The 26,888-nt window shown below is 49.7% G+C and overlaps 2 protein-coding genes, 1 long non-coding RNA gene and 5 other non-coding genes across 9 annotated transcripts in view; 1 reads left to right on the top strand and 7 right to left on the bottom strand.

The window, feature by feature from the left end:
• Positions 1 to 403: 403 nt before the first annotated feature.
• Rpl3 (ribosomal protein L3) lies at positions 404 to 6,024 on the bottom strand. The gene is made up of 10 exons (XM_085831475.1): positions 5,939 to 6,024; positions 5,003 to 5,195; positions 4,216 to 4,384; positions 3,484 to 3,619; positions 3,105 to 3,291; positions 2,444 to 2,604; positions 1,302 to 1,403; positions 923 to 1,018; positions 606 to 725; positions 404 to 504 (listed from the first exon to the last, which is right to left on the bottom strand). The coding sequence occupies exons 1-10, from the start codon at positions 5,939 to 5,941 to the stop codon at positions 460 to 462; spliced, it is 1,212 nt and encodes a 403-aa protein (XP_085687601.1). The 5' UTR covers positions 5,942 to 6,024; the 3' UTR covers positions 404 to 459.
• LOC147000737 (small nucleolar RNA U83B) lies at positions 1,094 to 1,187 on the bottom strand. Its single transcript, XR_015045661.1, has one exon. It is a non-coding gene; the product is annotated as a small nucleolar RNA U83B (small nucleolar RNA).
• On the bottom strand, positions 2,988 to 3,074 carry LOC115029497 (small nucleolar RNA U83B). The gene has a single exon (XR_003835066.1). It is a non-coding gene; the product is annotated as a small nucleolar RNA U83B (small nucleolar RNA).
• LOC115029502 (small nucleolar RNA U82P) lies at positions 3,620 to 3,674 on the bottom strand. Its single transcript, XR_003835070.1, has one exon. It is a non-coding gene; the product is annotated as a small nucleolar RNA U82P (small nucleolar RNA).
• LOC115029452 (small nucleolar RNA SNORD43) lies at positions 5,466 to 5,529 on the bottom strand. The gene has a single exon (XR_003835028.1). It is a non-coding gene; the product is annotated as a small nucleolar RNA SNORD43 (small nucleolar RNA).
• A 4,660-nt stretch (positions 6,025 to 10,684) lies between the features above and the next one.
• On the bottom strand, positions 10,685 to 10,792 carry LOC147000736 (U6 spliceosomal RNA). Its single transcript, XR_015045664.1, has one exon. It is a non-coding gene; the product is annotated as a U6 spliceosomal RNA (small nuclear RNA).
• A 2,065-nt stretch (positions 10,793 to 12,857) lies between these two features.
• LOC147000735 (uncharacterized) lies at positions 12,858 to 14,109 on the bottom strand. Its single transcript, XR_015045585.1, has 2 exons — positions 13,783 to 14,109; positions 12,858 to 13,249 (listed from the first exon to the last, which is right to left on the bottom strand). It is a non-coding gene; the product is annotated as an uncharacterized LOC147000735 (long non-coding RNA).
• The window catches only part of Syngr1 (synaptogyrin 1), a 28,920-nt gene continuing 15,575 nt past the window's right edge, over positions 13,544 to 26,888 (top strand). For both annotated transcript variants that reach the window (XM_021182962.3, XM_021182963.3), the window contains exon 1: positions 13,544 to 13,731. In XM_021182962.3, the coding sequence (XP_021038621.1) occupies positions 13,633 to 13,731 (99 nt within the window). In that variant the 5' untranslated portion in view covers positions 13,544 to 13,632. The remainder of the gene's footprint in view (positions 13,732 to 26,888) is intronic.

The following is a 26,888-nucleotide window of genomic DNA, read 5'->3' as shown; positions in this document are numbered from 1 at the left end:
TTGCAGGGTCAAACCCCAGACTCATACTATCTAGATTGGATGCAAGCTCCTATTAGACCCTCAGAGCCAAACCAAGCTGCTCTAAGGAGGGTTGGCATATTAAACCTTTGTGCATGGTAACTAAATACTAGAGCAAGCCAACTATAAACTATCAAACCCAACCTTTTGCATATGTTTTAGCAGGCCTAGGGCCTAATCAATACTACCAAAGAAACAGAGAGACCCTGTTGTCACCCAAAGTCTGTACAGACTGGGATGGGATACAGAAGCTGTGACAGATACATTAGCCCCAACAATCACTTTAGGCATTGTAAACCTGTCACTTTCATTCAACAACCCAAATGTTGCTAAAACTGTGGCTACCAGGCTGGCCACTGCTCTTAAGGAAATGTGGGAAAACCAGTGTGTAGAAATATTTTATTGGTGAGACCCCACCATCTGCACAAAGTGGTCCTGGAATCAAGCTCCTTCCTCCTTGGCAATGCGATCTTTCTTGAGTGGTCCCTGTGGAGGAGAAACAGAGGAGTTTCATTAGTTCTGAACATAGCCAAGGAGGCAAACAGAAAAGACAAAAACCAGGCGCCCCAGCCCAGGTAGGTCCTTACCATGAATGCTTTCTTCTCCTCCATGGTCTGGAAGCGACCATGGCCAAATTTGGAGGTGGTGTCAATGAACTTCAGGTCAATCTTCTCCAGGGCCCGACGTTTGGTCTGGACCAGCAAGGACTATGGACCAAAAAGAATGCTCAGTAGCTGACAGGCAGCGTAGCTCAAACAGCCACCACACTGACACAGAACAGAGTGGGCTCATGCAAAGTAAGAAGTCCACTCTCTCCCAGGATTCCAATACCCAGACAGGCAACTTCCCCACAGCGCAAGGCCTGTGATCCCCACCCCCAGAATGAGCCCAGGATCCACCTCACCTTACGAAGAGTAAGTACTCGCTTCTTGGTCCCCACCACACAGCCTTTGAGCATGATGAAGTCATTGGTCACCTCACCATAATGGACAAAGCCACCCTAAGGAATCATGGAAAGCCATTGGTCAGTGAGGCCAGTTAGTTGTATCAGAGGCAGCTAAGATCAATCAGCAGGGCTGTTCTCAGAAGGAAGGCAACAGGGAATAATTCCTCAGTCTCTCTCGGGCGCTGTGCCCAGCGCACATTCCAGAGCCTCATCACAGAACAGCTGATCCTGCATCCTTCACCAACCCCACCCAGTGGACTCAGCTAGTTGCTGTGCAGGGGCACGCATGGCAGGTCCTGCCCCAGATATATCCTAAGGCTCAGCCCCCAGCACTCACCAGTGGGTTGATGCTCTTGTCAGACAAGTCATAGTCTGTAGATGCATTGTTCTTGATCAGTTTGCCATCCTTGATGAGGTAGCCTTGACCAATCTTGTAAATCTGCACATGAGAGTCAACAACTGAGAAGACAGTCCTGAGAACCAGCATCCAAAGTCAGGTAGGAACCCTGAATGTCAGCAACTGGCCTGTTACCCAGATCAGCATAAAGTGGGACGTCTACAATTGTTTTCCTAGGTAAATGGGCCAGATTAAAACACTATTTGCTGGATGAATAGTTCTAGAACTTAGGACAAAGTGGCTCCTCTTTTATAGTTACCAAGCATCTTTTGTTTTTTGTTTTTTTTTTTTTTTTGTTGTTTTGAGACAGGGTTTCTCTGTATAGCCCTGGCTGTCCTCAAAATCAGAAATCCACCTGCCTCTGCCTCCCAAGTGCTGGGACTAAGGGTACGCCACCACCGCCCGGCTAGCCTGCAGTAGTTGACGGGGAAGGGCTCAGCCCACTGTGGGTGGTGCCATCACCAAGCAACTACTAAATCTAGGTATGGTAGCAACTCAGGCCTGTAATCCTAATAATCCTGAGGCAGACACGGGACTGCCCCAACTCCAAGGCAGCTGATGCTATGCTGCTGTTATCTCAAAAAGCATAAAAACTGCTTATAGAGCTGGAGAGATGGCTCAGTGATTAAGAGCACTGACTGCTCTTCCAGAGGTCCTGAGTTCAATTCCCAGCAACCACATGGTAGCTCTCAACCATCTGCAATGGGATCTGATGCCCTCAGTGGTGTCTGGAAATAGCTACAAGTGTACTCAAAAATTTTAAAACTGCTTATAATTTAAACTGTAAAAATTTCCAACAACACTCGCCGGGCGTGGTGGTGCAGGCCTTTAATCCCAGCACTGGGGAGGCAGAGGCAGGCGGATTTCTGAGTTCAAGGCCAGCCTGGTCTACAAAGTGAGTTCCAGGACAGCCAGGGCTATACAGAGAAACCCTGTCTCAAAAAAAAAAAATTTCCAACAACAAAAATTTCCTGGTAAAGGGTTAGGGCATTAATTAAACCTGGGCTAGGCAGTGTCATATGGATTCCTAGGATTGACTGTCCCATGAACCCAATAATACCCTCTCTCATTTGCAGCCTTACCTTCTTGTTAATCTCTGTTCGGTGGTGGTAGCCTTTCTGCCCAGCTCGAGCCACAGAGAAGGCGACACGGGCAGGGTGCCAGGCTCCAATACAGGCAACTTTGCGCAGACCTCGATGGGTCTTTCGGGGCAGTTTCTTTGTATGCCAACGACTGGTTACCCCTGGAAAGAATGTTAACTTAGGAGGGCTGGGCATGTTCCTGTTCCTTCCCAATGAGTACTCAAAATACCTGATTAGTTCACTGATTACAAAATTATCTAACAATGGTAAATCTGAATCACAATTCAATCCCAACCCCACATTCCTGTCCTATTTTAAATCAGACTGGATGGCTATCTGCCTAAATAGTTATTTGCAGCTTCATGTGTCACTATGTGGCCAGAAGTTGCCATGTGTTTATTGGGTTGAGGCAGTTTTATTTAACCAGATATGTACTCTAGGGAGCCCAATTCATCCTTCATGGCCACCTGGCGTTAAGGGTCCTCATATTTGAGCTGTTACTCCTTTTCTTAGCTCATTCTCTGGTCAACTTGACCAGCTGACTGCTGTTCCCAGAAGGCAGGCAGGCAAGGAAATGCTGCCACCTCATCACTAGGTGCTGTGTCCAGCATACATTCCAGGGTCTCACATCATCACCCGCAGAAACTACAGCAAAGCTTACCTTTGTACCCTTTGCCTTTTGTCACGCCAATGACATCAATCATCTCATCCTGGCCAAACACCTGGTTCACGGGAACCTGCTGCTCGAGCCTCTCTCGGGCCCAGTCGAGCTTCTCAGCCACAGTGCCTCCATTCACCTGGATCTCCATCAAGTGCGCCTTCTTCTGGCGCAGAGGAAGCAGACGCATCTAGAAGAAGCAGATGAAGCTTACAACAGGCTGGTGATACAAGACCATCTAGAGAAGCAAGCCCATCAGTTAAACAGTGTCGTCACAGGGCCCTCTGCTGGTTGACTATAAGGATTTAAGACACCAGAAATGTCTCTAATCCCTCTCACATCACAAAATGCCTGCAAATTACACCAAACTTTCGGTGCTTACCTGAGTGTGGGCGATGATGCGGATGACCTGGCAGTACTTCTTCATGCTGTTGAAATCCTTCTCCAGCTGCTTCTTGCCTGTGTCATCCTGCCATTTCTTACAGTACTTGGTGAAAGCCTTCTTCTTAGACTTGTGCCTTCAGGAGCAGAGCACAGTTGGGGGAGGGGCCCGGTGCAGGCCTTCATCACCCTTGCAATGGGTGAGAGGAAGGCAGACTGGCACCATTTGGGGATGGGGCTCATTGCCGGCTTCTAAGGAGCCTTTTCCACCGGCAAGCGGAGCCTGGATGAAGCTCATCGGGCGGAGCCGAGCGGAGCTGAGCAGAGGTCCACAGGTTAATATAAGCCACAAATATACACAACACACGACTCTCGCTGCTCCAGGGCACCAGACCTTCCCTTTATCTGGGGGCACATCTTATAGTAGTGGAAGTCAGGGGCTCAGGCCAGAGGCAGGGGACCTATCTAGTACAGACTAGGCCATCATCTAAGCCTAAAAGGATTACCCCACACTAAGGCCCAGATGCAGGACATGTCTGTTTTCCAGCTTCCCTGCCACTTCAGTGTCAAAGCAACGCTAACACTTTTGCTAACCAGGCCTGACTCGCAACCCCAAGGGTGAACAGTCAGCCTTTGGCTGAAAAACCCTTAGATCCAAGCTCCTTCACTTTACATCCCAGCTCAGTGTGCCCCTTACTTCCAGGGGAGCCCAAGAGCTTCTCAAGTCTCTTACCAGTTCTTATAGAAGCGCCTTTTACACTCATCGCTGATGTGCTCAGCAAATACAGTCTTGAAGGTCCGGAGGCCTCGTGGGGTCTCAACATATCCCACAATGCCCACAACCACCATTGGGGGGGTTTCCACAATGGTCACAGCCTCCACGACTTCTTTCTTGTTCACCTCTGTGAAGACAAACAGGCATAGGCTTCAGTGGGAGCACAAATACCCCCACCACATACAAGTGTCCATTTAGACAGAATGGCTGTCTCTGCACCAGAATACTGGGCCTTCCAAGACTGCTCTTCAGATTTGCGGGATCTCCATCTGCAGCTTTTAACAACTGAGCCAAAGTTTCTAGCCTCCACTTTACTTTGCAAGGCTGCTAATCTAACAGGCACCATGCCAGGTGGTGACTATCACCACTGAAGCAGCAAAATGCCATGTGCTATATCCATTCCGTCTCAAAAGAACTTTATCACAAGTCTGGTTTCATGTCCAGAATACAGTTGTCAAGTGTGTCTACCTTTTCAGAGTACCTAGGTTTGATTCCAGGCAGCCACATGGAAAGAACCAACTACCCAAACAGGACTTTGCACAGTAATGTGTTAAATTTTGCTAGGCCAAAACACTACCTCTTTTAGGCTCCCTTAGCATGGGCACTACCACCTTAAGTCAGGCTTTGTTCTAGACTTAGCACAAAGCACCCCAGGATGGAGCTATTGTGCTCCTTTGGAAACTTACTGTTAAATACAGGCAAAATTACACAGAGCCTAAGTTGCACAAAGAAGTATTGTACATACTAGATCCTGGCCTGTCAACTTCCCGGACGATGTGGGTCATGCCAGCCTTGTAACCCAGAAAGGCTGTGAGGTGAACAGGCTTGGAAGCGTCATCCTTTGGGAAGCTCTTCACTTTCCCACGATGCCGGCTGCTGCGCTTTCGAGGCAGGAAGCCCAAGGACCCATGCCTGGGAGCTGAGAATTTCCTGTGAGACTGAGGTAAAGGGAGAGATCACCAACACTGCTCTCAGTTTTCCAATCAAGCCCAAAGGAGGGTTCTATATTTACAGGAATTGTATCAGAGGATAGACTGCAATAGGACTTCAGCTTAATGCTTTCAGTTTCCATGACTTTCAAACACAAACAGCTAAATTACACTAAAAGACCGATGGGTGAACTTTCAAGAATAACCCATGTGACTAAATGGCAACATGGCGTATCAAGATGGAGCCTAATGCAAGTCGGCCTCAAACACTCCTAAAGCCAAATCAGAACTTGACATTCAGCACAGAGTTTCTGTCCGCCCGTCAAAAGGTTCATCATTTGTGGCTTCTGAGAACTCCAGAGATGCACCTTCCACTCTTACCACATTACAAAATGGAGATCCTACCCGATTTGCCAAATTTCTCCATTTTAGCCAACGCATTCCTAAAGTCCACGGCCATCCCTACCAGACTGACTACGGAACCTGCCCTCGAATTAACCACAAAACAGCCCATTCCGTGAGTCCCTTAGGGTTACGCCCTGATATCAAATGAGTCCCAAACAGGCCCAGGCCGGTCCCACACATGCTCCGTAAGGCCGTTAAGGTCCCTGGATTTCGGGATGGTCGCAGCCCTCACATCGACCCCCTACTACATCCTTTTAGGATTGGTGAGGCCGGGACGGCGCCTATGGGAGGCGAATACAGCTAGGCCCACAGGAGACCAAGGAAAAAGGCAGCATGGCCGTACGTACCATCTCGCCGCCGCACGCCGCTGATAGAGACCGACGAAAAGCCAGTGCAGGCTATATAAAGCCAAATGATGACTCCGCCCCCTGAGCGTGGGAACGTGTTGACGCATGGGCGTCGGGTCGCAGGGCGCGCGTTCAACGTCATTTTACACACATTTTTCCCGCCCACTAGGATTGACAAATAGCATCTACGGGGAGTGATTCGGTTCAAGCTTAGCGAAACGCCTCGTCGACGCTGAGGTTTAGAATGTAAAGAGACTACGGCGTTCTGCAGCAGCCAAATTTCATGATAATGAAGAAAAATGAAGGCATTGTGCTTCCTCTCACCTCTAAAACGGAATCACACAAGGCTAGTCCTACACAGCAACGAAAACAACGGCGTTGAAGTAGGCTTAGTGTGAGACAACTGACCGCGTTGCTCTTAAGATAGACTGAATGAAACTGCTCTTTTTGCCTAACCAGTGATGTGATCACCAACATTGCTCTCAGTCTTACAATCGAGCCATGCCTTTAATGCGCCATGATTTCGGGCACATCTCCCTCAAGTCCTGTCTCTGCCATTTCAGACTCCAGATGCCATGTCCTGTTCATATTTTGTTCTTAATTTTCAGATTTACAAATGTGTTGAGTTTTTTCCTCCCTGTGTGTACGTATGTGCGCCACGTGCGTGCTTGACATTTTCAGAAGTCAAAACAGTGGACCGTTGTTAATGCTGTGAACTAGACCTGGGTCCCGTGGGATGACAAGTTTTCTTAACTGCTGAACCATCTCTCCAGATCAAGAATCTTATTTTTCGAACAGCAACATAGGTTTATTAAAATTAAAAAATTAATTTCTGAAAGTGGAGGAGCTCCACTTAAGAATATCTTAAATAAGTTCTTTTTAATTTTATATTTATGACTGTTTTCCTCATTTATGCACGTGCACCACATATGTGCAGTACCGGGGAGATTTGAAGAGAGTGTGGAACCCTCTGGAACTGGAGTTACAGATGGTTGTTGTGCTGGGAAACCAAATCTTGGTCCTCTGCAAGAGCCCTTAATTCCTAAGACATCCCTCTAGTCCCAAGAAGAATCATTTTTTCTCTTTCTTTCTTTCTTCTTCTTCTTCTTTTTTTTTTTTTTTTTTTTTTTTTTTTTTACAGGGTTTCTCTGTGAAGCCCTGGCTGTCCTGGAACTCACTCTTTAGACCAGGCTGGCCTCGAACTCAGAGATCTGCATGCCTCTGCCTACCAAGTGCTGGGATTAAAGGAGTGCACCACCACCTCCCGGCTTTTCTTTTCTTTCCTTTTTTTTTTTTTTTTAAGATTTATTTCTTTTTTATTTAGGTGTGAACACTGTAGCTGTCTTCAGACACACCAGAACAGGGCATCGGATTCTATTACAGATGGTTGTGAGCCACCATGTGGTTGCTGAAAATTGAACTCAGGACCTCTGGAAGAGCAGTCAATGCTCTTAACCACTGAGCCACCTCTCCAGTCCTTCCTTGCTTCCCTCTTTCTTTCTTTTTTTTTTTTTTAATTTATCTATTTTTATTTTATGTGCATCAGTATTTTGCCTGTACATATGTCTGTGTGAGGTTGTCAGAGCTTGGAGTTACAGACAGTTGTAAGCTGCTATGTGTAAGATTTTGAGTAGGAGCCCGGTGTGGTGGCACACGCCTTTAGTCCCAGCACTTGGGAGGCACAGGTGGATTTCGAGACCAGCCTTGTCTACAAAATGAGTTCCAGGACAGCCAGGGCTACACAGAGAAACCCTGTCTCGAAAAACCAAGAAACAAAACAAAACAAAACAAAACAAAAATAACACCAGCCTTTTGGGAATCAGGTTTTGAACTTTGACCCTGTTCTCTGTCCACAAATACTTCCTGGCCATGTGGCAGTTCTCAAGCTCTTTGGTTCTGTCTTTAAGGCAGCCTCCTTTAACAATGAAGAATAAGGACAGGCAAGTTGGTGCAATTTTGGTAAGAGAGGCTGGAGGGTCAGTGGATCAAGGTATCCTTGATTACTACATGAGACTAGGGAAAGACTCATAAACTGATTCTAAAATAGGTTTAGAAAAATCAAAAAAAAAAAAAAAAAGAAAAGAAAAATCAAGTCTTCAAGCCGTGTATAGGGCCACATGTCTTTAATTTCAGCACTTGGGAGGCAGAGCAAGCAGATCGCTGCGAGTTCAAGGCCAAGCTGGTCTATGTAGGTAGTTGTAAGCCAGCCAAGGCTATATAGTGAGACCCTGACTCAAATAAAATTTAAAATTAACACCGTTAGAAAATTAGAACTGCCAGGTGTGGTGGGACACACCTTTAATCCCAGCACTCGGGAGGCAGATGCAGTCAGATTTCTGAATTCGAGGCCAGCCTGGTCTACAAAGTAAGTTCCAGGACAACCAGGGCTATACAGAGAAACCCTGTCTTGAAAAACCAAAAAAAAAAAAAAAAGAAAGAAAGAAAAAAAAAAAGAAAAGAAAATTAGAACTTTGGGGCTAGAAATTTGGCTCAGTTGGTATAATATTTGCTTAGCCTGCATGAAGCCCTTCCTTTGATATAAAAGTCCAGGCATTTGGCATAGACCTTCCATTCTTTCTTCCCAAGAGAGACAAAATGGAACCAGGGATATGCAGACCCACAGAACAGCCATAAAGAGGAAGCACAGACCTCTAGGTATTGTACCATAGCAACTTCTTCCCAGATGAAACATTCTGTACTGCAAGGGAGGTTCCTGAGACTCAGAAAGTAAGCAACTCACAAGTCTCAGGAAGTTCCTGAAGCTTACCAGATTCACAGGTTATATAAACTAAGAATTGCTGAGGAGAGACTTTTCTACCTATTGAGCTGCCTGGGTGCTGTGCAGAGAGCTCCAAGATTGCCAGTGAGCTTTTTGGTGCTGGAGTTAACTGTCCTTGAGCCATCCATGCTCCTGTAGTAACTTCAATCAACTCATTGCTTCATCAAGTTAGACTTGATATGGAATCATTCTCTGGGCTGTCATCTATGTCATCTCTGAAGTGAAAGATATTTATTCACACTTTCCTACAGAAGTTCTCACACAACAGGTTCATGGATCCTGACTGATCCATGATCAGGAGCAATGAGGCTGTTATTTGTTTGCTTGTTTGTTTTACATATATGTGTCAGTGTTTGAACACATGCACTTGAATGCAGGTACCCAAGGAGTCTGCAGGCAACAGATCCCTCTGGAGCTGTAGTTATAAGTTATCAGCCACCCAGTGTTACTACTAGGATCTGAACTTTGCCCCACCACAAGAGCAGTATTTGCTTTTAATCACTGGGCCCTCTCTCCAGTTGTATTAGTTAGGGTTTTACTGCTGTGAACAGACACCATGACCAAGGCAACTCTTATAAAGGACATTTAATTGGGGCTGGCTTACAGGTTCAGAGGTTCAGTCCATTATCAAGGTGGGAACATGATAGCATCCAGGCAGGCATGGTGCAGGAGGAGGTGAGAGTTCCACCTCTTGTTCTGAAGGCATCTAGAAGAAGACTGGCTTCCGGGCAGCTAGCACAAAGGTATTAAAGCCCATGCCCGGGACTGGAGAGATGGCTCAGTGGTTAAGAGCACTGTTCTTCCGAAGGTCTTGAGTTCAAATCCCAGCAACCACATGGTGGCTCACAACCATCCGTAATGAGATCTGATGCCCTCTTCTGGAGTGTCTGAAGACAGCTACAGTATCAGCTACAGTATACTTACATATAATAAATGAATACATCTTTAAAAAAAAAAAAAAAAGCCCATGCCCACAGTGACACACCTACTCCTACACGGCCTAGTCTCAAGTACCTAAAAGGCTGACACTTGAACTTAAGTCTGAAGCAAGCCTTGAACTAATTCTCTAGTCTCCACCTCCCAAGTTCTAGGACTACAGCCAACCTGGTTTAGAAATAAGGAGGGTTACACAAGATATTGTGAAACTATGATCATTTGCCACGGTGCTTAATAACAAAGATGATGTTAATCCGATGGGTGACCAGAGCTGCTGAAAGGATGTCCTCCCAGAAGTCTTTTCAGTTTAAGGTTACCACAGCCTCTGCGCAGGCTCATGGCTCTTGTTCACTCATTGGCATTAGCAGTTCAGCAGTTCCCAGAGCTTTAGGGACGGTGTGCCAGGAAGAAGGACCAGGACCCGACAGATATCACATATCTCTTTCGCAGGGGCAGTTAGATAGGATGAATACATCCATCTGTAGCTGACTGACAAGGGCCCATCATATTGAGTGCTTGTGGGAGTCCAGTGGGTGGGTGTTAAGGCACCCAGATGGCTCCTTATATTCTGCTATATTCTTCACGAACAGGTCTATGCCAATAGTAAGAACTCTGGGAGTTTCAGGCCAGTTTGGTCTACAGACAAGTCCCAGGACAGCCAGTGTTGGACAGTGAGATCCTTTTTTTTTTTTTTTTCTTTTGTTTGTTTTTTGAGACAGGGTTTCTCTATATAGCACTGGCTGTCCTGGAACTGACTCTGTAGACCAGGCTGGCCTTGAACTCAGAAATCTGCCTGCCTCTGCCTCCCAAGTGCTGGGATTAAAGGCGTGCGCCACCACCACCCAATCGAGATCCTATTTTCAAAGTAGAAACAAAGCAAAATGAAGACACATTTGCTACCTGTGCAACTTCTTCTTCTTCTTCTTTTTTTTTTCCTTTGGTTTTTTGAGACAGGGTTCCTCTGTATAGCCCTGGCTGTCCTGGAACTCACTTTGTAGACCAGGCTGGCCTCGAACTCTTTTTTTTTTTTTTTTTTTATGGAATGCTTCACGAATTTGAGTGTCATCCTTGCGCAGGGGGCCATGCTAATCTTCTCTGTATCGTTCCAATTTTAGTATATGTGCTGCCGAAGCCAGCACTTGTGCAACTTTTAAAAATAAAAAATAAATATGAGGGCTAGCAAATAATAAATACGAGGCACTTTCCATGCCTGATGTCCTGAGTTCAATCTTTGGGATTCATTTAGTGGAAGAACAGAAGCAACTATCAAAAGTTGCCTTTAGATTTCCACGCACATGATAAATATAATGATAACAAATTAAAAATAGGTGCTTAAGAGATGGGTCCCTAGTTAAGAGCACTGGCAGCTCCTCCAGCACCCACAAGGTGGCTCACAGTGGTCTGTAACTTGAGTACCAGTGAATCCAATGCCCTCATTTGGCCACTGTGGGTACTGCACATTTAGGCCACACACATGATGCAGGCAAAAAAGAAAAAAAAGAAAAAAAAGAAAGAAAGAAAAAAGAAAAAAACATATGCATAAAAATAACTAAAATGGGCTGGTGAGATGGCTCAGCAGGTAAGAGCACCCGACTGCTCTTCCAAAGGTCCTTAGTTCAAATCCCAGCAACCACATGGTGGCTCACAACCATCTGTAACAAGATCTGACTCCCTCTTCTGGTGTGTCTGAAGACAGCTACAGTGTACATTATATGTAATAAATAAATAAATCTTTAAAAAAATAACTAAAATGTTCAAAAGCTTTTAATTAAAAATAATTGGAAAAAAAAAAGTCGGGCGTGGTGGCGCACGCCTTTAATCCCAGCACTCAGGAGGCAGAGACAGGCAGATTTCTGAGTTTGTGGCCAGCCTGGTCTACAAAGTGAGTTCCAGGACAGCCAGGGCTACACAGAGAAACCCTGTCTGGAAAAAAAAAAATTGGAATAGTTGTTCGCCAAGTCCCTTACTGTTGGTGTGGTTTACTCCTGTGCCTGTCTTTGCCCTGGCAGTTCAGATTTGGAGCTGACACCCCAAAGATCTCTCAGCAATACTCTCTTCCTTGATGCTGGCTGGGTTCTTACCTTGTCTTATCTTCATCTATTTGCATTTCCGTAAGCCTGCTTCCGACACCTCCTCAACTTTGTCCTAGCCTTTCCTTTATTTGTTTTGTTTGTTTGTTTTTGAGACAGGGCTCCTGGCTGTCCTGGAACTCTGTGTGTAGCCCTGGCTCTGCTGGGATTAAGGTGTGTGCCACTGCTGTCAGCCATGCCTTTTAAACTGCACAGTCATTGTGTAAACCACATATACGTAGGTAGGTTGATTAGTTCATTGATTTCCCGTGTGCCGGGTGACAAGCGTGTTAATATGAGTAATTGGGATTGGAATAAAATCACCTTGGCTAGATTACCAAGGTGTAGGCGGCATTATCTAGCATACTTGTTGAAACTGCTCCACCCTGTGAATTTATTGTTATGAGATAAATCATGGAAAGATATGAACGTGTTCATCTATGTGTGCCATAGAACTCAGGACAAGGTACATATGGGCAAGAGGAGGGTATTTGTACAACATTCAAGGACCTATAGTAAGTACCAGTGCTGGCTGCTCAGCCCAGGAACCTCCTGACCACACACAGTTTTGTGCTTCAGGGAAAATGCTTTGTTAGATGTGATGGCTAATGCCTGTGATCTCAGCCCATGGGATTGTCCCAAGTTTGAACTGAGCACGGGCTATACAGTGAATTTAGCAGTTAAGAGCACTTGTCCTTGCAGTGGACCAGAGTTTGATTCCCACACAGTGACCCACAAAGGTCTGTAGAGCTCCAGGTCTAGGGGATCCCACACCCTCTTCTCACCTCCTCAGGCAATGCATTTATACGATGCACATATGAACATGCAGGCAGACACTAATACAAGATAAAGAGAAAATAAAAATGAAAAAAGTCTTCCAATCTACAAAGTTATAAAGATCTTCCCTTGTTTTCTTCTAGAAGTTTTATAGGATCATAGTATAACAGCTGCCTCAGACCTGAAACTCCATCACAGGGATAAAGCAGCAGGAGGAATACAAATTCAAAACCCATCCCCCTCCTCACGGTGAATTCCAGAGGCAGGCCTCTAGAAGCGACCTGTCTCAAAAACAAAACAAAAGCAACAAATAAAAACAACGACAAAAGCCCCCAAGAGCCCCAAAAGTCAAACTGTGTTGGGGTTGGGAGGGGGTAGAGTGTATTTATTGACCACCTACTGTTTGTGAGGCCTTTGGATATAAACAAAACCTGACCAGCAGGAGCGCACAGACAGAGGAGACAACGGAAGAAATAAGTACATAATTAATTATTGGATTAAGGAAAGGGATCGAGAGCTGTGGTGGAAGGGGAAGGGAGTCTCAGGTCTGTTTTTTCCCAGCTTTTGCCTCCCTTACAGCGCCTTCCAGGTCAGGGGGCGCGTGCATGACATCATCGGTGGAGCTAGTCGGCAAGGTGGTTCTGGGGGCCGGAGGAGGCTGTGCATATCTCTTAGAGAGGGTCATTCCTGCAGCCAGCGACCTACGGACGCGTTCAAAGAGCCACTGTACTGTCAAACGGAGCCCCTTCCCTTTATTTGGAGCAGAGAGCGAAAGGAAAGGAAAGAGGCAAATGAATAAATAAATACATAACAAAAAGAGTTTCCTGAAGAGCTACAGCTCAGAGGGCTTCCGAAAGCGGGGATGCGGCTGCACTCTCTGTCCACACCCTGATCACGCGCTATTTTGCAAAGAGGTCACCCCGCTGGCTGGGAGCGCGCCCCACACTGGGACCCCAAGCAGCACCCGCTTTCTGAGCGCGAGCTTCGGGGAGCTGCACCTGCCGTGCACGGACGCCCCCTGGCGGGAGCCCCGGGCTACACTAGCCGAGCGCAGGGGAGGGGGCGGGGGCGCCGCGCACGCGCACGGGTCGGCGGCGCGCGCCGAGCGGGGGGCGCCGCGCGGTGCAGCCACGATGGAAGGGGGTGCGTACGGAGCGGGCAAAGCCGGGGGCGCCTTCGACCCCTACACCCTGGTGCGGCAGCCACACACCATCCTGCGCGTCGTGTCTTGGGTAAGGACTCAGCAAGGAGGGCTGGGGCGCCGGGCACCGACGCGACCTCACCTGGCCCGGGCGGCCCTGCTGACACAAGCGGATCACGGCCCCTGTCACCGAGGTCCTCAGCCCCATCGCCGAGACCTCCAGGCTGTCGCTGCTTTACATTTAGCGGCTAGGTTCTCGTGCGTCGGTGGGGACGGAGCCCAAGTTCAAGGCCGCTTATTGGGGGGCGCGGATCAGGGCGTGGATCTTTTTCTAGGGCGCACTGCTGCACCTGCCGCGCGCTTTCGGGGCGAGGACCTGGAACTAGATTTCGTTGCTCACTCTGTATGCTGCGGAGCTCTGAGTCTGGAGTCTGGATTTTTGGGTTCCGTCAAGACCGGCATCTGTTTTGCCGCGTGACCTTGGGCAGGGAACCACCCCAAAAAGATACGAGGGATTCAGTTCGGATCTGGGTGGGGAGCGTCACCTCTTATGTCATGCCTCAGTTTCTCGATTTATAGGGGTGGGAGGAGCCAGGCGCTTTTGGGCTCTGACATTTTATGAATCCGCAACTCTCCCATCCCTAGCAAACACCTGAGTGGATTCTAAATGTGGTCTGAAGAAAGGTTCCTTCGGCGCAATAGAGAGCAGAGAAGTCTGTCTGTTCGCAGTCTTTAGCCCACCTAGTCTGTGCAGATCCTCCAGTGCTGAGTGGGGCTCAGCTCAAACCTGGGGGGTGGGGCAGAAACATCTTGAAGGGGTGGCTCAGGAGGCCTTGCACCCCAGGGTGAGGAGGCCTGTAGGCTCTGGTGCCCTCTGGGTTTGGCTGGCTTCATGGAGGGTCTTGCCCCTGTAGATCTGGGGGTCCATTCCTGTTGTGCTAAGACCAGAAGAGCCTGCATTGGTGACACGGGTCACGGACTCCTGGGGGCTAATAACAGAAGTCAGCTGTGACCCGGGCTTGCAGAGGTGCCCTCCTTTCCTCGTTTCAGGGCCATTTCAGCGTGGAATGGCTTGAGATTTATTCTGGTCTTAGGGGGATCTTTTACGTTTCCTCCTTGTGGGGAGCCTTGTTTCTGTTACTCTTCATGGCCGTGCAGCCCAGCTATATCCGCGAGGGTTTGTGACACCGGATTTATTCATTCTTGGCCCTCTCCAGCTCTCAGAGGCCCCTGCAGGCCCTAGGTAAAGCGGGAGCCCTGGAGGCACCTGCCTGCTCAGGTGCGCTGTTTCCTCTGACCTCTCTGGAGCCCCTGGCCGTGAGGTTGGAAACACAAGCTTTGTGAGGGGGCGTGGGCGTTCCTTCTGCTTGGGTCATTTCTACCGGTGATGGCTTCATTTAGCAAAGCTTTATTGAGTCTGCCAGGCCCCGAGGGGAGGGAAGGGAGGGAGGGCAGCATGACTCAGGCTCAGCCCTGATGCTCAGGGAGCCCACAGTCCTACTAGGGAGGGAGCCAGGACCAGGGGTCTCCCTGCTGTGGCATGGATGTGCTTCGTGGAGGTGATGTCATGTTGGCTCTAGTGGGACACAGAGGACCTACACTTCACGTCGGGGTCAAAGGAGGACATGCCCAGCAGGAGGGAGAAAAATGAACTAGATCTAGCACCCACTCATGGATCTTGGGAAAGGCAGGCAAGCCTTGGAATTCAAGTCTTCCTGTCACCAGAGGACTGGGCTTCTGATGCAGAGGAGATGGCAACTCCTATAGTTTCCAGACTGGGAAGGATGTAATTGTGATGAAGTCCAGCCCCAGCCCCAAGCCCTTCCCGACCAGACCTTCCCGCCCTGCTCCCACACCTGGATCCCAGGTGTTCTATATTTTTAGCAATGGCGTTTAGAGGGGAAAAAAAGTTTTTAAAATCTAGATTAAAAAAAAGCTTTGGTCCTGGGGCAGTGGTGGCGCACACCTTTAATCCCAGCACTTGGAGACTGAGACTGAGGCAGGTGGATCTCCGAGATCAAGGAGTGATCAAGGAGCCTGGACTACAGAGTGAGTTCCAGGACAGGCAGGGCTACACAAAGAAACTGAGTCTCAAAAAGCCCCTCCCCACACACACAAGAAAGGCTTTGAGCAGTGGTGCATGCCTGTACTGTCTGTACTCAGGAGGTAGAGGAAGAAGGATCAGAGTTCAAGGCCAACCTAAGGTAGATAGCAACTTGCCAGCTTGGGCTACAGGAGACTGCCTGAAAGGAAGGTAAAGAGTTTTGCACCCCTACCGGATACTAAAGTATTACCTGCTCTTTTTTTTTTTTTTTTTTTTTAAGATTTATTTATTTATTATATGTAAGTACACTGTAGCTGTCTTCAGACACTCCAAAAGAGGGCGCCAGATCTTGTTACGGATGGTTGTGAGCCACCATGTGGTTGCTGGGATTTGAACTCTGGACCTTCGGAAGAGCAGTCGGTGCTCTTACCCACTGAGCCATCTCACCAGCCCGTATTACCTGCTCTTTATTGGACAGCAATGTGGGATACATAATGCCATTGAAGTACACACTTCAGGTGAAGAGGGGACTAGGGTTGTGGCCAGTGGTAGACCACCTGCCTAACAAGTGTAAGGCCCTGGTTCAGCTGGGGTAGGGTGCATTGGGGTGGGGTGGGGTGGGGTTGGGTGGGGTGAGAAAGAATGAAATAGAAGAAATGGTAAATTTCATGATGTGCCACGTTGTTTCTGTTCCATCTTTTTGAATAGTCTGTGCTGTATAGACATCTTCAACACATTCTAGAGCAGGCCCCCACGCCTTCTCTCCGCCCTCACATTTTTGCATCTACTGTGGGGTCTGGTAGCCCCATGGAGCTAAGAGAGCCAGGGCCTGGGTCTGGGGTGACTGATTTGTTCAGGTTTGCTCGAACCTTCCTGGTTTTAGCACTGATAGAGCCAGATTCCCAGGCTCCCATCCCCTTCAGTCCCATTCAAGCTGGGACTACTGATACCCAGGCCACTACCACAGGCGTGGTGTGTCCCAGCACGATGTACACATAGACGTGTGGGTTTGTAGAATTTGTACCAGGATGATCGTTTGTTGTTGATTTTCCAAAAGATGAGATGGCGGGGCTTCACTTAACCTGGACCCTGTGAACCTTGGGTCCCTGGAGCCCACTGACCCCAAATGGCACAGAAGCAGGGCTTCCCAGAACCCACTTGTCCCTTGACTCTTGGCTGTCACTCCTTCCCCCAGGCTGGGCAAGGCCAGACTGCACTTGATGAGGAAGGCAGAGCTGGGACTCCGTCCAGGGCAACTGCAAGCTGTTGCCACCATCTGTTTTCTTATTCCCTTTCCCCCTCCCCAATTCTTTTTTAAAAAGACAGGGTCGCCGGGTGTGGTGGCGTATGCCTTTAATCCCAGCACTCGGGAGGCAGAGGCAGGCAGATTTCTGAGTTCGAGGCCAGCCTGGTCTACAAAGTGAGTTCCAGGACAGCCAGGGCTACACAGAGAAACCCTGTCTCAAAAAACAAACAAAAAAAAAAGACAGGGTCTTATTATATAGCCCAGGCTGGCCCCAAACTTGATACATAGCTGAGGATGACCTTGAACTGATTGTCCTGCCTCCGCCTCCCTCTGGTGCTGGGATTCTAGGCTGTGCTACCACACCTGGCTTTATTCAGTAACGGAGGTGGAGCTCAGGATGTCACTCGTGCCAGGCAAGCCCACCATCAGCTACATCCTCAGCCTCCTTTAAATATTTAAAATTTTCATTTCATTTTTTAAAAATGTGTATGTGTCTATGTGTGCATATTTGTGCAGGGGACAGAGGAGGAAGAGATCATTTGAACCCTTGGAACTGGAGTTAGAGGCGTGAGCCTCCTAACCTGGGTGCTGGGAACTGAGTACCGGTCCTCTGGAAGAGCAGCAAGGACTCTTACAGGAGTCTCTCTGGCACCTTTTAACTTTTTGTTGTTGTTATTTTTTTTTTTTTTTGAGACAGGGTTTCTCTGTGTAGACCAGGCTGGTCTGGAACTCAGAGATCCATCTGCCTCTGCTTCTTTTGTGCTGGAATCAAAGGTACACCCAGATAATTGGCTTACTTTCTTTTTTTTCCTCTTTCTTTCTTTCTTTCTTTCTTTCTTTCTTTCTTTCTTTCTTTCTTTCTTCCTTTTTAAGATTCATGTAGGGGACTGGTGAGATGGCTCAGCGATTAAGAGCACCAATTGCTCTTCTGAAGGTCCTGAGTTCAAATCCCAGCAACCACATGGTGGTTCACAACTATCTATAATAGGATCCTATGCCCTTTTCTAGTGTGTCCGAAGACAGCTACAGTGTACTTACTGATAATAAATAAATAAATCTTAAAAAAAAAAAGGAGTGATGTATAGCCTAGGATGTCCTTGAACTTATGATCTTCTGGTCTCCCAAGTGCTAGGGTAATAGACGCACAGACCAGTTTTATCTCCTGACTTCATGTGGCAGCTAAAGCCAGCCGGAGGAGCTGGGACGGGTGAGCCAGTCCTCAGCCCCATGACTCAGAGGAACAAAGCTGAGCCTGGGGGGAGTAGAACAAAGGCCAGGGAGACTGTGAGGAGAAGCCAGGAGGGGAAGGGAGAGGCTGATAACAGGGGAGTTGGAGAAGCCAGGCTTGGAAGCTAGACCTGAAAAACCTGCTTCCTGGTGGGAGAGAAAGCATGCAGGGTATAGAGCAAGCCTTGTGACAGCCTCCTTCAGCCTTGCTTGGCTGTGTGACAGAGCAAGATATTCTGCAAGCCTCAGTTTCCCCATTCATTAAGTAAGGGAAGGGCAATGTCTTAGATTCTATATGTATAAGTGTTTTGCCTATATGTACGTTATACACCACTTGTATGCCTGGTGTCTGTGGAACTCAGGATACAACATCAGATCCTCTGAAACTGGAGTTGTGGATGGTCGTGAGCCACTATGTAGGTGCTGGGAATCAAACCTGGGTCCTCTGCAAGAACAACCGCTAGCTGCTCAACCATCTCTCCAACCCCACCTTATGCCCATCCTTAAAGAAGCAATGGCAAAAGGCTGGGGAGATGGCTCTGCCAGTTAAGTGCTTGCTCTGCAGGCCTAAGGACCTGGCTTTGGATCCCTAGCGCTGTTGTACAAGGCAGATGTAATAGCGTGTGTCTGTAACCCCAGCACTGGGTGGGGGCTTACACAGGCAGGTCGCTGGAGCTCTGCTAGCCTAGCCAAATCAGTGACTTGCGGGCTCAGTGAGGGACCCTGCCTTAAAGAATAAGGAGGAGAGCAGCAAGAGCCGAGGACACCCTACGCTGACCTCTGACCTCCGCGTGCATGTATGCTCACAAGCACTGCAGTGGAGGGAGGCTCGTTGGCACACACGAGTGAGCTGGAGCTCGGCAGGGAAGTCATACCCTCATGTTGCTGGGGGAGCCTTCTTTTCCAGGCATGGAGTTTGGCTCATCTTCTCTGTTGAGGAGGCAGGTGCCGGTGAAATGAATTGTGGGAAGAGGTACTTTGGCTGGTACAGCCCCAGGCTGTCAGCCCAAGCTGGGACCATGAAGGCGATCTTGACAAGCCAGATTTCTCAAGTAACCTGCAATTACAGAGCAGCATGTGGACATGGCCTGTGCCCTGGGTCTTCAGCCTCTGCCTCACTCCTGAAGTCCTTGTTGTGTAAATTGAACTGTAGCCAGGTCTGTCCCCTAACCCTGTACCCTGAAGCTATTCAGCGAAGGCCAAGGGCTGTTTTCTTTTTCCCACTTTCCCTTTGTCAGGCCTGAGGTGGGCAGGCTCAGGGTCCTATCTCTCAAGCACTTCTAGGCCGTTCTCCAGCTTGGACTGCGCAGCAGCCCTGGTACCTCCCTTCCCTTCTGACGAACCAGTTCTGGGGTGACGATCCCCCCCCATATACCTATCTCACATACCTTCCCTGGTCTGCAGGTCCTCAGTCTTGGTCCCTGTGCCAACTTCTGATTTCACAGCGTGGCTCCCCTTCCTCTATAGTCTCTTCCTTATCTGACACAGCCAGGGCTACCATCCACACCCCGGGCTATGTGTGTGCACCCTCATCCATGCCCAGTTCTCCTCAGCCCTCTTTGTCTGTCTTATGACCCTGTACCTGGACCTCTGAACCACACCTTGGGTCCCTGCTCTGGCACACCTGCTGTAGCTGAGGTAAATCCAGTCCTACTCCCCAACTGACAGCTGCACGCTGCCCCTTGTGGGCCAGCTCCCTACTTGGTGGCCCAGGCTCCTCTCACATGCTCAAGTTCCTGTGTCTGCATCTGGTGTTTCACTCCTTCGCCTTCTTCCCATCCCCCACTCCACCCTCCACCCCTGCCCCAGGTTCCCCTCTCTGCTCTTAGCCCTTTCCCCTCTTCACCATAGGAAGCCGCTCCCTCCCCATTTCCCTGGTCCCTTGTAGGGCGGAGTGTGCTCAGTCTAGTACAGCACTCAGCAGGCTCCCTTGCTCCTACCTCACTTCTCCCTCTGGTCAGGTTCATCCATTGACCTTCACGTTGCCAAGTCCAGTGGCTGATTGTTATAAATGGATCTCCACGGTGCCTGGCTGGCAGTGTGGGCCTCTGCATGCATGCCCTTACAGTAAATTCAGAGGCATAGGATGTGGAGACTCTGTCCTCTCATTTAACCTATACCCTGAGTGTGTTCTGCATACCTGCTCCAGGCAATGAAGGCATTCACACTAATGAGGGAAATATGATCCAGGATCCAGTAAAAATAATGGTGATGGTAAGTGAAGAGACAGCCAGAGGTGTGTACCCTGACTTAGCAGGATAAGGACCAGCCAGGCAGAAGGAGCTGATGCAAGGAGGCAGGGAATCTACCAGACGCCCCAGCCCTGGGTGATGGCTGGTTTCTCGGGAGGGCTCCACACTGTGGGTATGTGATGTGGGACTTCTACTCTGCCCCTTTGTTTTACCAGAACTGTCACCTCCCCTGTGAAGCCCTCCTGGGTTCCCCAGCTTGCTCCTGATTCCTCACTGCCCTTGTAGATGGCCAGATAACTGAGAGTTGGCAAAGCTGCAACCTCTTGCATTTTTGTCTCCAAGAGGGAGCCGGGGCTAGGAAAAAGGCGGTATCAGGCTTAGGTGCCAGCATCATCTGAACAAGGAGAGAGGCAGCAGCTGAGGGGAGAACTCTGTCCATCTCTGAGGTGGATTCACCAATGCCCACCTGCCTCGCTGGGTGGGCTGGGTACTTAGATCCAGCTGTAATAGGCTCGGACACTTGGACACGTCTTCAGGTGGTAACTGCACCTTGCTTTCTTCTTTCAAAAGGGGCAGAGGTGGCACCACTGATTGAGGGGCGCTGGCCAGTCAAGGCAGTCCTCTGGGTTCTCCTTCCTGGTGAGGCTTGGGGGGGGGGCATGTTTGCATGGCCTCAGGAAGGGAAGTTTGTAGCATCTCGGCACCCAAGGAGACCTAGTCTCTGTGCCTGCCCAACCAGCCACCCTCCCCACACCCCCAAACCATGTGAGGGCAGTCTGTGGGAAGATTATCACATAATCCCCAATGGCCACATCCAAGGCTACAGGAAGAAGAGGCCCAGGCTCTCCAGGCAGATGAGCCGCTGCTTGAAGCTGTCACGCGTCCCTGAGCTGTCTTCTCTGCTTCCCTCACATGATCTTGTCGGCTGTGGACCTGTCTGTAGTAGGGCCCTTGGCAGCCTGACTCATCTCAGTATGGTTTCCTGTCGGGACCCTGGAGGCAGGATAGGGGCTAGGGGGGAGCCTACTTCAGGCCAGATGCTGATCTCAGCCAGGTCCAGCTCATAATAGGTTTAGAGAGGGGGCACTTCCATGGGGTGTGTGCAAGGTATTCCGGGCTAGGGATGCTGAGAAGTTCTTTCCTTGAACTCTGCACTGCCTGTGCCTGTCAGACTGGCTCCTGCTCCCCTCCAGGTTTCTCCTGACCTTCCTGCTGGGTCTGGGGAGCCTGAACCCCACAGTTGAGCTATAGGGAACAACTTATGTAACTGTGTTATGGGGGATGCTGATTGGAAGCTGTCCTGGATCTGAAAGTCCTGTCTGGAGGGCTTCCTGTGGCCACGTGGTTCCTGCGGCTGCTTGGATGCAGCAGAGCCAGCCTCCCTGGGAAGATCTGGGGGAAAGATCAGTATCCTGGACCAAGGGACAGCCAAGGGCAAAGGCCTTGAGGTTCCATTGCTTTGGGAGGTTGAGCTTGCTAAGGAGCCAGAGAAGAGGGGAGGGGCTATGGTGATTTCACTTCGGGGGGGGGGGGGGTAACTGAGTGCCAGTTCAGTAGGGGACTCACTAACATGTCCTTGGTTTAAAGAGGGTGGCTGTTGTGACTGCTCCCATTGCCTGAAGATTGGCGGAGGTGGCCTGGATCCAAGGTGGTAGCATGAAGTGTTACAGAGTTATGTAGAGAAGCTGAAGTGAGAGGCCAGATGGCCATATTGGGGGTGAGGTCCAGCCCAGGTTTGAGATCTGGTAGGTAGATGGGACCCTTTGTGTGTGTGTGTGTGTGTGTGTGTGTGTGTGTCTACAGCTAATTTGGATAAGCCTGGCATTTATCTAAATTCCTTTCCAGACTAGTGTGGTGGCACTACACCAGGAGGTTGAGTCAGGGGGCTGTCGTGAGTTCAAGGCAGACTGGGGTACATAAGCAAGCACCAGACTTACCTAAGACCCAGTTGCAAAAAGAAGGTGCTTGAGCCGGGCGTGGTGGTGCACACCTTTCCAGCACTCGGGAGGCAGAGGCAGGCGGATTTCTGAGATCGAGGCCAGCCTGGCCTACAGAGTGAGATCCAGGACAGCCAGGGCTACACAGAGAAACCCTGTCTCAACAAAACAAAACAAAACAAAACAAAACAAAACAAAACAAAAGTACTTGCTGCTCACCAAGTTCAGTTCCCAGCACCCACTTTGTTAGGCGGCTCACTACACCTGCCTCTAGCTCCAGTTCCAGGGATCTGACGTCATCTCTAAACCCCCTTGGGCACCTGCACACACATGGCATACCCAGGGCTTCTGGAGTGGCTGTCCTGAGCTGGCTGAGGGATGGGACTGGGAGGGGAGCTGCTCTTAGAGCTCTGGAGCTGGCCCCAGCCCAGAACTCCTGGCTCTGTCTTCCTTGTACACTGATCATTTGGTCCGTTAGAAGACGGGCGGGCAGATTGCATGGGGGCGGTCCTGGTTCCCTGGAACTGAGGTCTGGGATCTGCCCCCCTTTGGAAGCAGTTTGCTAGGACTTGGAGTGCTATGGAAGGGCAGGCTGGGGCCATGCTTTGTTGCTTTGTTGGGATGATGTATGGGTGAGTTAATGGTCAAGTCTGTGGGGTACTTCTGTTGGCTTCGGCTTCCCAGGGCTGCAGGCTGGTACAGGGTTTCATGGGAGACAAACCTTAAACATCCTAGCTTGTGAGATCAGGGTAGGGAGAACCACCAAGAAGGAGGTGTCCACAAGATTGTTGGGGGTCACTCACCACATCCTAACAGAGAAGGCATTGCCTCGATCCTGTTACATGGAAAAAAGGGAAGGAAACTACATTCTAAAGGGGGAGCAGCGTGTGTGCAGAATTTTCCAGCACCCTGCGGCTGTGCTATCCCTCCCCTCCCCATAGCTGACCAGGGTACAGGGGTCCCGGAGGCTCAGGACTTCCGGAATGTCTGATTCTCTCTGCACCTCTGAATTTAGCAGCCCAGAATCCTGGAATTCTTCTCCAATCTGATCTTTCCTCTGGCTCGCTTCTGAGTTGGCCGTGGGTCTACACCAAGCACCATCTGGTCTGGGCTCTGTTTCTAAAGACAGGATGGATGAATTCAGAATCGGGTGGAAACCATGGCGGAGGCTGTTCAGCTGGGCTTTTCCCTTCTGTTTTATTATTGTGTTTATTTAGGGGTGCCTGCCACAGCACACAGCTGTCAGAGGATAGCTTTCGGTTTTCCCCTTCTACCCCGTGTGGAACCTGGGACAGAACTCAGGATGCCAGGCTTTGGTAACAAGCACCTCTACCTGCTGAGCCCTCCCCAGCCCTCCCCACCATTTTCTTAAGCTAGCGTGGAGAAGGAGATTCCTCTTGAGCCCGCTGCCCTCAGGTGGCCCCCTTGGGTCGTGTCCTGCTGTCTGGGTGCTCTGCTGTGTCTGTGAGACCGTTTTTCTTTTCCCCACAGCCCAGCCAACAACCGCAATGTATTTTTCCCCAGTGTCCTGGCCACTGCTGGATCCATATAGAGTTTCCTTCTGGTTTAGTTTCCGGTTCTCTGGTATCTGCTTTCGCTACTCCATATGTTGCCTGCAGTCTCTGCAGATCTGGCCTTAAGGAGCTACCCAGGGAGGCTGCCTGGCACAGGGCACCAGCTTTGGATTCAGAGAGCCTGGCATACCCGTGCTGGCTCCCCCTCAGCCTCCCAGTCCCAATCCTCAGACGGGAGTGAGTGTGTTTGGTGGGTCAGCACACATCAGTTCACACCGTGGGCCCTTCCTCTCTCCACATCTATGAGAGGCTGAGCACCTGAGGCCCTGTCCCCTGCTCTAGGGGGTTCCCACTTGGGTAAGAAACTAGATCATTGCTGCCAGCGAGAAGTCCTGTAGGGGGCTTTGGAAACCTCCAGAGACTGGTTGTAGGTCCTTGGAGACAGTTTGTCTATCTGTCGGCTCCTGTCCCTTGCAGGGGTATGGTGCTTTCAGGTGCACACCTCTCTCCCTGATGATCAAGTCTGCACTCTGGTTCTATATTCTTTGCTGTATGGGATCTGGGCAAATTCTGCAGGCCACACCTCTGCTGCAGTCTGAACTCCCTGGCTCTGTTCAGCCTTGACACTGCAGGGACTTGCAGCTGTCCGGCCCCATTCTTTGCAAACACAGGTTAGGTCAGGTTGCTTACTGAACCTCTTCTGAGTCTGCATTGATTCCTGGAACCACCCTGACCTTAGAGGCCAGGGGCCCAGCCTTTGCTTGTCTTGGTGACCTTAATTCCCAGATGTCTTTGGGCTCCGCATCTGCTTCCTTCATCTCCTGCCACACACTGAACTCATTTGCACCCTAGGGCCGTTTTTCAGATATCTGATGGGTTTAGGGACCTGACTGCAGCCTGGCTAAGTGGTCACTTCTTCAGAGGTCCCCCCTGTCCACCCAGTCTGTCTTCTCTTATACTATTTAGTGCTTCTTCCCGGTGCACTTCAGAACTTTGGTACATATCTGTCTCCTTCAGTGTGAACAGGGACCTTGCCTGCCTTGTGATTGTGGTGAAGATATACATATGAAGTGCTCAGGAGTTGCTGTTAAATGAATAAAATACTGACCTCTAGAAAGACACCTCCAATGCAGTGCGGATCTGTGTTTGTGACAAGGTCACACCCCTGAGGTTTGTGTGCTCTTCCTGCACCTGTCACGGAGTTTGAAGTGTGACCTGTACTAGGAACAGTCTCCAAGGAAGAAGGCCTGGAAAGAGGCCTAGGACAGGGAAAGGAAGGGAGGAAGCTCATAGCTGAAGGAGAGCAGAGCCCCCAGAGTGAATGGGGCGGCCTCTATACCTAGAAACTCAGGATGTATCCAGATTGTAGAGAGAGGAACCCCAAACGTGACCTTCCATCTGTAGGGTGGTGACACATTAGAGGTAACGGGACCGGTGAGAAGAGTTCTGTGACTCAGAGCCAGGTTTTGTCACCCAGCTTGTTCAGACTCCTGTGCTTACTGTGCCCGAAGACAATGGCCACCCTACAGTCCATCAGCCTGTGTTGATGGCTTCAGCTATTCCCACACCTCCACTGCATCCTTGGTCCACAGCAGCCTCTCTGCTTCCATTCCTCTGCCTGGATTATGTGTGCCTCAGATCCCTGCAGAGCCGGCTTCTTATTAGCCCATCTCAAAGGGCCTGACCTTAGGATCCTCCCCTGACCATCTTGACCTTCCTGCTGTCAGCCTAAGCATCCATTCCCCTTATGCATCAATCCAACATCTCTCTGAGGCTCACTTGGGTCGTCCCCACCTGGGCCTGGCAGGCACACATTCATTCCTCAAAGTACATTGGAAGCCCTGGGCTGTTTTGTTCCCCTTGAGTGTGGGTCCAGACAGGTGAAACTGCATAGCTAAAGACCCAACGCCCTGCAGGGGTTCTCAGACCAGACTTGTACCCCACAGGGTCACTCCCCACAGGAAGGTCTTACTGCACTCAATGCCCATTTCTACAAGGTTGCAGGCACCAAGAAGCCCACAGCCTGGGTGAGTGCCTGACCAGAGCTGGAGCCTGCCACCGCCGCTGTGGAGCCACAGGCTTCCCATTTCTGTCCTTCTGAGAGTGTTATGATCTTGTACCTCACCCTCCTGGGGATGCATGTCTCCAGCACATTTTTCCTGGCCTCTCCAAGGACTCCCTGCTTGGCTTACCCTAGAGACCCAATCTTGATGGTTCCTCTTCAGCTTTCCCCAAGGCGCAGGTTTCTGCCCGCCTGCTTCCCCTCCCAGCTCCTTCTCCCAGCCTTGGAGGCCATTTTCCTTGCTTTTTGAGAAGTGGGGCCCACTTTTGTGTTAGTACCTGCAGCAGTGCTATTTTCTGGCCACAGGAAGCATGCACCTCCTAGGCAGCGTTGCTCAAAAGAGTACTCTGGCCTGGCTCCTCCTTGCCTGTAGCCTCCAGGGAAGGGAAGCAATCTGAAAGGAACTTTCTCTTACTCCCTGCTCTGGGGTGCAAACCTCATGTGGAGAAGCTGGTATTGTTTTGTTTTGAAGTACCAGGATGGTTAGCACCTGACCTACCAATGAACTACCTCCCCTGTGTGTATGTGCGTGCGCCTGTGCGCGCACGAGTGTGCCACCGTGCACAGGTGGAAGTCAAAGACAATTTTGCGGAGCTGTTTCTCTCCTTTGACCTTTATGTGGGTCCTGAGAGTCGAACTCAGGTCGCCAAGCTTGTGCTGCAAGCGCTTTTATCCCCCGGGCCATCTCACCAGAAGATGCTTTTTCTAGAAGAACATTCATTGTCCAGTACACAACAAACCTCAGATTTGATTGTAGCAGGCTTTTCCTTTTAAAAAAAAAAAATTTATTTATTATTATATGTGAGTACACTGTAGCTGTCTTCAGACACCCCAAAAGAGGGAGTCAGATCTCATAATGGATGGTTGTGAGCCACCATGTGGTTGCTGGGATTTGAACTCAGGACCTTCGGAAGAGCAGTCGGTGCTTTCTTAACCACTGAGCCAACTCTCCAGCCCATAGCAGGTCTTTCTGAAATCTATCTAGTCAAAAGGCTTCCATTCTTTGTGGCATCAGGTGACATAGAG

This window comes from Mus caroli, unplaced genomic scaffold (genome assembly GCF_978045245.1).
Source record: "Mus caroli unplaced genomic scaffold, Mus_caroli_1 scaffold_16, whole genome shotgun sequence".
NCBI lineage: Eukaryota > Metazoa > Chordata > Mammalia > Rodentia > Muridae > Mus > Mus caroli.
The sequence above is the reverse complement of the archived record's forward strand: the minus strand, read 5'-3'. Positions and strand labels throughout refer to the sequence as shown.

Coding starts and splice junctions, on each gene's coding strand:
- Rpl3 (XM_085831475.1), bottom strand. Junction 3,620..4,215: donor AGGCGCTTCTATAAGAACTG/GTAAGAGACTTG, acceptor CTGCTCCTGAAG/GCACAAGTCTAAGAAGAAGG. Junction 2,605..3,104: donor AAAAGGCAAAGGGTACAAAG/GTAAGCTTTGCT, acceptor CATTCTTTCCAG/GGGTAACCAGTCGTTGGCAT.